The sequence below is a fragment of the Olea europaea genome, chromosome 15, assembly GCF_002742605.1.
Source record: "Olea europaea var. sylvestris chromosome 15, O_europaea_v1, whole genome shotgun sequence".
Lineage (NCBI taxonomy): Eukaryota > Viridiplantae > Streptophyta > Magnoliopsida > Lamiales > Oleaceae > Olea > Olea europaea.
The window spans coordinates 891,068-903,216 of NC_036251.1; the positions used below are offsets into that span (position 1 = coordinate 891,068).

At 35.7% G+C, this 12,149-nt stretch overlaps 2 protein-coding genes across 7 annotated transcripts; one reads left to right on the forward strand and one right to left on the reverse strand.

The window, feature by feature from the left end:
* The first annotated feature begins 59 nt into the window (after nt 1–59).
* On the forward strand, nt 60–5,420 carry LOC111409760 (protein LNK1-like). Of its 4 annotated transcripts, none has more exons than XR_002705519.1 (8): nt 60–206; nt 931–1,027; nt 1,631–2,127; nt 2,216–2,555; nt 2,960–3,379; nt 4,326–4,538; nt 4,691–4,839; nt 5,008–5,420. XR_002705519.1 is itself a non-coding variant. In XM_023039779.1 (8 exons), the coding sequence occupies exons 2-8, from the start codon at nt 1,004–1,006 to the stop codon at nt 5,072–5,074; spliced, it is 1,419 nt and encodes a 472-aa protein (XP_022895547.1). In that variant the 5' UTR covers nt 60–206; nt 931–1,003; the 3' UTR covers nt 5,075–5,420. The 4 variants fall into 4 exon arrangements, 2 of the variants coding, with proteins under 2 accessions (XP_022895547.1, XP_022895546.1); XR_002705518.1 differs by having other exon boundaries at nt 4,326–4,531; XM_023039779.1 differs by lacking the exon at nt 4,326–4,538 and having other exon boundaries at nt 1,631–1,691; nt 1,770–2,127.
* Nucleotides 5,421–8,118: 2,698 nt separating this feature from the next.
* On the reverse strand, nt 8,119–12,149 carry LOC111409762 (uncharacterized CRM domain-containing protein At3g25440, chloroplastic). 3 transcript variants are annotated; one of them, XM_023039783.1, is made up of 5 exons: nt 11,805–12,149; nt 10,620–11,070; nt 10,076–10,477; nt 9,608–9,739; nt 8,119–9,199 (listed from the first exon to the last, which is right to left on the reverse strand). In XM_023039783.1, the coding sequence occupies exons 1-5, from the start codon at nt 11,831–11,833 to the stop codon at nt 9,152–9,154; spliced, it is 1,062 nt and encodes a 353-aa protein (XP_022895551.1). In that variant the 5' UTR covers nt 11,834–12,149; the 3' UTR covers nt 8,119–9,151. The 3 variants fall into 3 exon arrangements, with proteins under 3 accessions (XP_022895551.1, XP_022895550.1, XP_022895549.1); XM_023039782.1 differs by having other exon boundaries at nt 10,620–11,091; XM_023039781.1 differs by lacking the exon at nt 11,805–12,149 and having other exon boundaries at nt 10,620–11,788.

The window sequence follows — 12,149 nt, forward strand, 5'->3', positions numbered from 1 at the left end:
GTGGCGCTTACCGTGAGTCCAATATATATCTGTTCAATGAACCAACTGAAAGTCTAAAATATTATCCAAAATATTTTTTCTCATCCTCCATTCTCTCTGTATCCTCGCAATTCCGAAATTTGTGATTCAAGTTTAGTGTTTCTGCTGATGGCTATGTGGAGTTAAATCATCATTTTCGAACTCTTGCTTCGTTTTTATAATATTTGGTGAGTTTTCAGGCAAGATCTTGTTGTAAAGTATTAACTGTTATTTTTATTGCGGATTTTTGTTGCTGTCGATTGAATAGCTTCTTTGTTTAGATTTTCCGAAGAAAGTTGAATCTCTGAGATTAATTTTTGTTATTATTTTTATTATTTTTAAATTTTGGTACTTTCACTAATTTTCTGATGGAAACGATCGAAGTTCTTTTGGGTATATTTACTACTCCCTCCCTGGTAAAGAAAGGTTTGTTTTCCTTTTCTGTATGTCCAAGGCCAGTTTTCTGGTTGAGAGTATAGTTAATTTGTTAGCTTTTTAATATATCCCTTGCCTTATTATTGAAAAAAGGAGCTACTCCTATTTAAGAAAAAATTATATTTTTTTAATCTCTGTAAAATTGGAAACAAGTCTATCTTTGTGGGAGTATGTTTTTCCGGGGCACTAACTATTCCTTCATCCATATGATTTTATATTTCTGGTACCTTCTATTTGATAAAATTTTATATACCTTTAATTGATCTACATTTTTGCAAAAATTGATCATTTAGCTTGTGGAAGGCAATTAAGTTTTGTTGCCTTTATATATTCTCCACTTTTAATAGTGACTTGTCATTTTTCTTGGATTTTCCGAAAGTTTGAGATTGGAGATTGTATGTATATTGATGCAGTAGAATGATGATTTTGAGGTAATACTAAAGTGTTCTTTTGTGATTGTTGTTTTGATTGATTTAGTGAAGGAAAGATTTGGATTTTAAATATAAAGAAACCAGTGTGCAGTTCGGTTACAGCGTGGGGACTAGAAGAAATGTCAGATTTATGCACTTACAAGGTGGGGGTTTATTTGATTGGCTAGAGCACGACTATGCCTTTTCTTTCTTATGTTTTGCTTCTATGTATATGTGAAAATAAAATTCTGTCCTGTTTTCATTATATTTATATTGTTTTCTTTTATTTTTTGGTAGCATGTTGTGTATGTTTGTATAAGAAAATATAATGGGAATTCACAATTAAAATATGAGTGGCGATACAGCTAATAAAAGTATTTCTCATCTATCTATATGAATTTCTAGGAAGAAAAGAGAAATTAACAGTTTCACAGAATTTGTCCTTGTTTTGTAATGCACACGTATTATTGGAGACTGTACCCTTGAGGATACGCATGTATTTCAAACCTGCATGATATACATTAAGTGCAGTGAGTTGCGGAAACTGGCTGAGAAGCAAATACAATATTCTCTCCCCTGCTTAAATTCCTCTGGTTGAGGTTTATATTTGCACTTGTACCTAATTCATGGTTGAAAGTCTTTTGCACAACTGCCTCGAGGTTTCATGAGTTCATTATTCACTGATCTGTTGTATTTTTGTAAACTTATTTTGTAAGATTTTTCTCTGCAGTTTTTACCTCTAAAAATTCTGTAACTACTTTTAACAGATTGATGGTACAGTTTGGGATGAATTTTGTCAGATTGATGACCATATAGTGCCCCAGTCAGGTGACAAACGGGTCAATAGAAATTCCTTTCACGGTGATGTTTTTAAGAAACCTCGCTGTGAAGTAACTTGTATTTCAGGTGATTTTATAGATGAATACAATTATAGATACGTTGATGATGAAAGAGATGGAGGAGAATATAATAGAAGGAGCTCAACGTTGGAAAAATACTCATCATCCCACAAACAAAATAGTTTGTTTCCTACTTCATCTGATAGCGACTCAATATCTGATAATGCCAAAACATCAGGTCATGACATCAAAAACAATCATACAGACTCCACTGGTAGTGAGTTTTGTGCAAATGATCCAACTCATGATGAGAAGGGTTCTGCAGATCATAGCCACTCTTACAGTTATCCACTTGGGGACACACCCCAAATAGACAATGATCTCAACTTCTTTGATAATTTTGAGGATGTTGACTGGTTGTTCAGGTAATTGCCTGCCTTCTCCTTTTGAGGTTAGGAACTTATAATTTTCACTGCATCATTTATTAACTTATCTTTGGATCCCGTATTCCAGAAGTTGTGATTCAACGTATGGACTTGGGACCATCAGAGAAGATGAATTTGGTTGGTTTTCATCACCCAATGCTCTAGGAGAATCAAGGGATGTGCCAAAGTCAGAATTGAAGCTTTCATATCCTGAATCAAATGCAATGGAGAATATTTCAGAAAACCATGACCTATCAAAGTTGATTGTGACCTGTGCTATTAATGATGATTCAGCCTTGGCAACATCCCCCGTTGGGTCCAAAAAGAGTTCCTGGCCCCTAGGTAGGGATGAATTTGCTTCTCATCTGTCTATCGTGAATGGACCCTCTAGCTCAGACCGCAAAGATGAGTTTACACCTAGAGATCAGGTCAGTGTGCTTCATTGTGATTGGAATCAGAGTTTCTTCTCTTTTCTATTGGTACTTGTGAAATTTTGGAAGCAAAATTCACCACTGGGTATTATGTTTTTCGCGGGGACTTAGATTCGGTGGTAAAGTTTAGGCCAAGATGTAATTAAAGAATCACTCTAATGGTGGCAGCAATGTAATGGCATTTTAAATATCGATGTATCTTGAGATGGAATTATTCCTGCCAATTACGTGTGCTTACTTTTAATCCTCATAATGTAACAGTTATTTATTGAAGTTTTATTAATTTTGGGGTGAAATTACAATCTGTTGATGCTGTCTCATTGAAAGATGATGTTTACTATAGTTGAATGATTTTCGAACTGTTTAGATATGTAACAATTTCAATGCAAAATACCTGGCAGATCGATGAGTGCAAAATGCTGTCAAAGCACCAGAACCTGTCTGAGAGAAAAAGAGCAGAACAATACTTGGGAAATGGTAGTTCTTTCAGTTATATCAGTAACCTGCCAAGCGAAGTCATTCAATCTCCTGACAGGGACACATCTCATCAAGCTTTCCCATATGTGAACGTACAATATCAACAGCAAGCTATGGGTCAAGATTCTTATCACGCTACATGTGATTCTGTATCACTAGAAAAGCAAGTCCACCATTCTGGAGATAAACAGGATGATCACTGTGATGTCGAAGGAATCAAGATAGTAACTCCAGCAGAATTATGTTCCTCAGATGTACAAGAAAGCCTGTCAATGAGTTCGGATTTGGATGATATTTCACCGGAAGCAGTTAGTTTTCTCCAGCTTCAGCATGTCACAGAACAGGTAATGTCCTCTCTAGATTTTGAAATATGTAAGCTTTAATTTGTGGTGCATTATGAATGTTTCTAATGGCAACTCTTTGAGCATTAATTTATCTATTAATTTATACTGCCCGGTTTCTTATCATACGTGAGAAAAACGTTTAGAACTATGTGCAGGTAACATCGTAATGGATTGTAGTAAGGTTTAAATCCAGTAATTTCTGTGTCTGAGTATTATTTATTGACCAAAAGTTTTTAGTTTTAAAAAAGTTAACAGTATATACAGTTGCATCTCAGAAAATTTTTAGTTTTTTAGTTAGATGCAATTTTCCAGGCAATAGGAGTACAGAATTATTATATGTAACCATTTAATGCTAATGTCCTAGAGACCGAAGATTGCATTAAACTTCAATTCTCCATGATTCTGTAGGGTTTGGAATTCTGTCAAAATCAACATGAGTGAAAAGATAAATGGAATAAGATAGTTTTAGACTACTTACCTAGATAAGATAATCAACCTCACTAAATTATATAACACGTTGATAACAATAATTAAATGATGTAGATGTAACCTCATCTTACGGCTTATAGTTTCCATGTTAATAGGCATTGTTACCTGTATGTATGTTTTTTCTTAGATATAATCCATTCTGCACATGTATGATCAAAATTTTATTCGTGATGAAACAATATCAGAATTTTACTCTATCATCTTAGTGTTCATGGTATCTAAGCAGGCAAAGGTCCTGAGTTAAAGTACTGCCATCCATATAATGAAATTGTCGACGGTTGAGGCTTTGATGGGAAAATAATAAACCCCACCTACACGGTAGGAGATGTGTGAAGAAAATATTTAATGATATACATGTGGCATTATTGCTTTTAGACCAAGTGGTAAAACTTATCTCGAATATTTAGTAATTAACTTCGTGTTGTCCTCCCTGATCACTCTCATCTGTGGGTAACAGAGCTTTTCGAGGGGGTCCAATGATTCATAATTTCATTCTAAGGCCCTCTTCCAAAGCGGTGAAACAGAGAAAGGGGACAGCGTGATAAATTTTCCGTTGGACCACCCAAACGCAAGGTTTTGGTAAAGATGCTCATTTGGTATAGGCACGTACATACATATAGGCCTGAGGCGGGGAATAAGCTTGTACGCGCGCGGCCTATTACGGTAACAAGTACTAGAGTTACATCTTTTTATTTCCATTCTAAAGTTCTTAGGTGCTTCCATGCCTCATATATGCCAACTGCCTATCATTTGTTTAGTGCTTATCTCTTCATACATATTCAGCAGCTTTGTCACTTACTGCGGGTAACATTTTTTGTTTAGTTGAACTTAAAGACGAAGCTATGCATAAGAGACGGTTTATGTCGTTTAGCACTCCTTGCTGAACAGAGACCGCGACTTGAAAACCTGAACAACAGCTCCGGAAATCAAAGAGATGCCAGTGAAACATTTATGGCTGAATGCGCAAAAAAGTACGTCACCACATATTTACACATCCTAAATAATATTCAAGCATTCTGCATAACCTAAATGTAATAATGAATTTGTTTTGCTGAAACTGATGCCAAAGGCTTATGCATTTTTCCCCCTTGTGTTTAGAGTTCTTTGATGATTCTTATACCAGTGGTGTTTATTTATAGGTGCACTGGTGTTATGAACATGGAAGTAGATCGCTCAATAGCACACTTACTATTTACGTGCCCATGATTCACTCAGTTCAGAAACTGCTGTTGATACAGAGAATCAAGTCTTACCATTCTCGAAGAAGTACAGAAGAGAGTTTCTATTAAGCAAAGTTAAGTTATCGGTACGATCATTGTATATTATGCATGGGCGCGTATAGAAATGCAGAAAGCGACCTCAAATATAGATGCTGATTTTTTATTTATTTTTTGTTATTTCTGTTGTAGTACACCCGACTTTCTTGTTTTCAAGATATTGTATATGGTGTGTGTATATATGTATAGGTTCCTTGATATGCTTTCACACGTTTCATATTTGAGTGAGTTTTACTTTTTCTCTTGAATGCAAGTTGCCGACTGATATTATTTTTTTGGAAACTCTTGTAGACTTTTCTATTTGTACACTGATTTTTTTACACTCTAATTGACACTTATATAGTTGTCAAAGTGTCAATTGGATGAAAAAACTATTCGAAATTTAAACTGTCTAATTGGATAATATCACGTGGCAAAATGTAAATCAAAATGTACATATATCATAGTTCAACTCTTATTTCATGTGTCTGTGTTCTTGGCTACTTACAAACTTCATGAGAACAAGAAAGTAAATGATTAATTTCAATTTTGGTCACTGAACTTTCATAAAAAATGTTAAATTGACGCATCTAATTTCAATTTGTCTCAATCAAGTAACTTATGTCAATTTAGGTTTAAAATTTAAACGTGGACTGATTAACATGTCATCATAACACCTTGTCACTAATTAACTTTCTTCAATAAATTCGATTTTTAAGGTTTTCCAAAAGTCACTTTAAACCCACCAACCCCGCCTCAAATCAGTCCAAATACTAAGTACTAAAACGTGATCGATTATCAAACATAGCATAATTTAATTAGTAGAGAAGTATATTTATAAAACTAGATGTGATGTGCTTAGACTCTCGAGTTACATCTATTAATAGTTAAGTCCAAGTTCGAGCATACCTTAAATTTCTTGTGGTGTTAGATCTTCCTTCATCCGTGTACTGTTGAACTCGGAACAATAAATGCAATAATATTCATCCTATCAAACGTTATCATACAATGAATTTCTTTATTTCAAAACATTCATTCTTTTTCCCCATTTGTTCAACCCCGCAAATCGTTTAGAAGTTGGAGTACAAAATGTTAAAACAAAATCTAGATCATAATCGTCATTCCATGTGCTAATCTTGAGAACAAGACATTGTAAAAAACTTTATAGACGATGATTCAGACCGAACACAATGGAAATATACACTTACTGTTATGAATATATAATGTAGCAATGGAGAACATAAAATGAAGAGGACGATGATAACAAAATTCGACAAAGGCTTAAATATGAAGAATATATTATTGTCCTCAAACGATAATTACCTCCTTCCGATTGCTTTTAAGGATTGAAAATGACAAATAGTTTGTAGGATTGATCAAGCCTAAAGAAGAGCACCAAAAGCAAAAAGATGATCTTCAAAGTGATCTTGTGAAAAATAAAGCTTGAAATATGTATAATTTCTTCAAAGGTTTTGGGAGAATAATGGAATGAATTTTCATGTGTTTAGGTATGAAAACCATCAAGTATTTATAGATTTCCAATCATCCCATAAGAAGTGGTTTCAACTCAAAGTAAAGAGGTGTAATGTTTCATTAACAAAACCACCAGAAAATTCGAAAAAACCTGCCAACGGTCAAATTTTTATAACTATATGACCGCATAGGCTATAATTATGCGGTCGCATAGTTATAGCTTTGGCTGCCTTTTGGTTCCCTGAAAATCCAAACGCGACCGCAAGCCTCAAATGCTAATGCAATCGCATAGGCCATTTTTATGGCTTGATTTTCCACTTCATCCACTCAAATCTCAATTCATCCTCCCTGGTTTTGAATAGGGACAAAGCTATTAAGGGTCCAGTGCGGCATATGGCCTTTCAATTCTCGGTGCCCACAAACTAGAAGGCAAAAACTGATGGAATTGAATAAATCATCAACATTGAAGAATCTCTAAGGTCTGATGCTAAGATTTATTTACTTCATTACCACTATTTCTAATGAATTTACCTCCACTACACACGTGCGAGCGCAGGTATGCACTGTACATGCACTGCCTCTTTCTTTCTCGCACACTCCATTTGGATATACTCGTAAGATACATACATATATAATATAAGAGTGGTGTGTGAGAATTGAGAGTTATGAAAGTTAGTGGTGTGTGACAAGAGAAACAGAGAATTGATAAGAGTGAGACAAAACGGTTGAGAGGTGTGATAGAGAGAGATTGAAGTGGCAGACTTGTAGCAAAGTTAGTGGAGTGGGTGTTTTTTTTTTTTTTTTTTTATGCCCCCAGGGCATATCTCTTAGTAGCAAAAGGGAGGGTGGATAGGACTCAGCGCGGCAGTGTGCAGAGTTCGATTCCCCGCAAGGTGGAATTGACTTTGTTGCAAGCGAGAGTTACCATATGGGTTAACAGCCTTGGCCTATCTATGTGCTCTCCACCCTGGCTCCTGGGAGGCACATCCTGCGATTTACCTCCTCCACGACGACCCAGGGCAGGGTCGGTGGGGGCCCTTAAGGTTGGGGTTCAACCTTTTTAGTGGAGTGGGTGTTTTAGATAGTGAGGTGACGTATTGGCGTGGGGAGAGAGTGTTTTTATAACAAAGGCCCCGTTTGGTAGGGATTTTTTGCCCCAAAAAATTGATTTTTTGACCGTTATTTTACTATTCAAGCCGTAATTTTTGACTTCTTCTCTCACATGTGGACCCCACTTTTCTTCTAACGGTCAAAAAATCAATTCTCAAAATCCCTACCAAACGGGGCCAAAATATTACACAAATTTTCATTAATTAAATAGTTTCTTTAATATTTAAATTTAACAACTTGATATTTTAGATTAGCAACCATAGACAAATTTTTTGAGCTTTTGGCGTACTAGTACAAAGGGAAATTTTGAAGCTTCTTTAAGGTTTGTTTGATTGCAAGGAGGTAAATTAAATCATGATAGAAAACCTAAAAGTCGTTGACGAAATGAAAAAGCTCAATAACAAAAAATTATACCACATAACAAATTTATATAGAGTTTTATCTCCAAGAACAAGACCTATAGGAAGTAGTTAACAGGATGACACGATACTGCTAGACAAAATCGTGGCTATGTAAAAGTAGATAATCAAAGCGAGCACAGCTATATTTGTTATAAAGACGACAATTGAGAAAGAATTGCTGGAATGTGTAAAGGATATGAACACATCAAGAGAATTTTATCCACACTGAATAATAATCCTAGCTCCGCCCCTGGTTTTGAGCAACAAATTTTCAACACCTACTCCAATGTAAAAATTTCATCCAACTCATGCAGGTGTGGCAGCGTGTACGAAACAATTAACATAGGACAAACCCGAACGATAATACGAAAATTAACCAATGGAAGGGATTGATTAGAAAGAATGGTCAGAGAATTGAGCAGAACTTGGAAAATCTTTTATTTATGCGCTTTTTTTAACACTTAACAAAGTAACCTTCATGGAGACTCTGACTGAATGAAATATAGAAAAGCTTCAATTTGTGGCCTCGAACTCAGCAATTTTACGACCTTCCTTTGACAACCAAAATGACAAACACTGCTAGATCAACTCTTTGTCCCGGATTTCAATATCAGTTGCAAATTCGACTTGAAGGGCTCTTCAACATAATCGTCCAGGATTTCTTTGGCGGCATTGCCCCCATATTGGTGGAGCTGCCTTAAGTAATTTGGGCACAGCCACCACCGGAAGACACGTGCTGCAAACCTAAGACTTGTTCTCCCCACTTATCCCATATGATCCTCCAAGCTTAAGAGGATTGTTTGCATTGGCCAAGTCAGAGTAAAATGTGCATCAAAAGAATGGGTGAATCGAACTATCAACTGAGAGCAGAAGTAATTCCTACAGACAGAGACAAGAATGTGCAATTTCTTCTTATATTTAAGCTGAAATAATATTTGGGCGAATATTCACTCATGCAAGGCACATATGCTGCAGGATGAACCAGCCATCTATTGGAGCTCTCTGTTCCATAGCATCATTTAAGGACCTTTCCTTGTCGTCTCCTATTTACATACCCCTCGTATTAAAGGGGGTTTTGCAATGCCTTCATCCTGCAAATTAAACATACATTCTTAAGGAAAAGTTTTTCCACGACCACTACACTTACTGTGGCTTGTTTCTCATTCACATTTACTCGCAGACTTGGAGGGTCTTAAACTGAGAAATAGTGATAAAAAGCTAAACTGTCAAATTTCATCTTGAATAATTCGAAAATTCTGAACGATGACCAGATATAATTACTACTTAAAGTTCTTCAATTTCAGTTCCAGAATAGCACTATGATACGAAAAATGCCAATTATTAACTAATGCTTGAAAACCTGTGATGGGAAGAAGCGGAAGGAGGCAGTAGAGGATAACATGCAATGTCCACAATTCAATTATTTACGTCAATCAAATAGAGCACAATAACTACAAGATTTAACACAGTAGAGGATAACATCAGGTATTAAAAACTACCTCTTGTGCAGTCTCCTTCTCTTTTTTATACCGAGCAAGATGCTTATGATACTCTTCAAGCTCATTCTCTAATTTTTCAATAAATTGACTTGTGTGTTCAAGGGACTGCTCATACCTATATTTTTCCAGAGCCTGCAATTAATAATCAAACTTATAAAATCATATTGCGAAACTCTTGATTGTGGAATATACAGTCCAGATACATTATGACCATCAAATACCACCCAGATCTTATGTTGCTCTATGCATACCGATCTTGAGCAAATAAACAAAAAAGTAATGAAAAACAATTATACAGTTGCTCAGCTAAACTAAGATCAGATATCCTATATTTTATAACTCGAAAGTCAGGAACTCAATTTAGGCTGTTCAAGACACAGTGCCAGGACTCAAGCTGCAATGCCAAATTGACTCCTACGAGTAAACAAATTGAGTCAACATACAACTATTGAAGAAAAAGTCAATTACCTTGGCTTTTGATAGGGTATCTGGAGGTGACATAACATCTGGTCGAACATAATTTTTTCCACGATAGAATATTATGGTATTGTTTGGCTTTATGTCAATAACTATGCCTTTGCTTAATCGAGCAAGCTCCTCAGCGTACTGATGAACCTGACCAGGCTTGCAAGGTTTGCAAATAACCTTTACTGTCTCATGCTTCTTCCAATGAAGATGCATATTGAGAACAACACCTCCAAATACTCCTCGTCTCCCTACTGGAACATAATTTTTCTTTTTCTCACCTGTACGCTTTAAGTAAAACTTCTCCTCTTCAGTCAAGATCTCGGGATCATACGTTTCCTGCGGCGCTTTAGGTACCTCATATTTCCTCAGTGTCTCAATCAACCATTCTTCCTTTCTTTTTGCCTAAAAGAAAAGGTGTCATAGTAATAAAGTTAAGACACAAGCACAAATCAAAATTCAAGAACATCGTTCTATCTACTGCATTGAGCTGATGTCCTTTTTTTGTTTTCCTTCGAAGCTGCTTACAAGGTTTAGTTTCACTAACCTTTTCAAGTTTGTATCTTATTCTTACTTCTGGATTTGGAGAATTCATTTTCTTCTTCGCTTTTAATCTGAAGAACCTAAGTTCGTTTAGCTTAGCTTTCCTTGAGAGTTTATGCCGTTTCAAAGTCTTCTTTCCTTTCTTTTGAGATCCTTCTATAGCAATCTGATTTCCAATGTTAAATCTGACCACGTCTTCATCTGTCTTCAGCTCAATTGATGCATTACTCATATGTCTAGCATGTACCAGCTTCAAATTAATACTGTGTGGCTCACATACATACCATCTTTTAACAATTGAAGTGTTTGACGAAAGAGATCCATGGGTACATAGTCGAAGATATTTCTCCAACTTATAGTTCCTCAAGTTAACACATCCGTCATGGCAAATAAAACTTGCCAACAAAGTGGCTTCTGATAAACATGAAGGAGTTGAAATGCTTCTTACAAGCCAACTGTACCAAATAAAAGATTCTCTGCATAAGGACACATTACTCATCATGAAGACATTTGAAACAGAAATTTGATTGAGAACTGAGTTTGATTCCATCACACAAGCACAAGACTGAGATAAAAGTACTGACGCATGAGAGAGCTCTAATTCTAATATAAACCAAAAACGGATCATGATCTTTTCATACAATGATCATGAATTTCTTTCAGAGACAAAGCAGAAGCCAGTAAATCAAACTAAACAACACCCAAGTATAGTCATTTGGCAGGAACTGAGTTTAGAGTTGTCAGGGGTCATTCAAGAAGAATACGAGTAAGAAGATATTTCGTCATGCTTAAAAGTGACTTTTCCAGCCGTGTTTTTCAGCAACTGCAGTTAAAAATGCTGGCCTGACATGCAGCAAGACCCTGAATCAATTTTCAAAATTTTTTCTTACACGTGCATTCCAAGTCAAAAGCCAAATTCCACAATGATACGGCTAAAGCTTCAAAATACTTCACTTGCAACTTGAGAAAGAGAAAAAGAATGAAGAACACTGTGAAACATTTTTACAAACACCTAATCTACATAATAATAATGGAATGATTAAGGAAGCATAAAGGACCATGTCAAAATTCCGTTTTAAATTCAATTTATAAAATAAATACTAAACATATACATATAGCCGATGATAGAGATATATTATATTTTCCATAGAAATCTGGATATAAAAAATCAGAGAAAATGCATTTATACCTCTTGATAATTGATCTGAGATTGAACATTGTACTCAAATTACGCAAATTATATATTTTTATATTACTTCTGTTCACGTAATGCAGCGGCGCGGGAGAGGAGCGGAGCGGCGCTCGGTATCAGCCGGATCCGGGTCTGACTTGTAAATGTATACGTCGGGTTCGTTGAACCTTTCGAGTTTTCTTTAAACCGGCAGTGGATCATCCGGGTTCGACCCGTTATATGAACTGGTCTAATTCACAAAATCACAGTTTTGGACACATGAAAATGACAATTTTCTCACCAAAACCGATAATTTATTGGTAAAGTGCACCTAAAAGGCTAAAATTACTTTCGATTAATTTC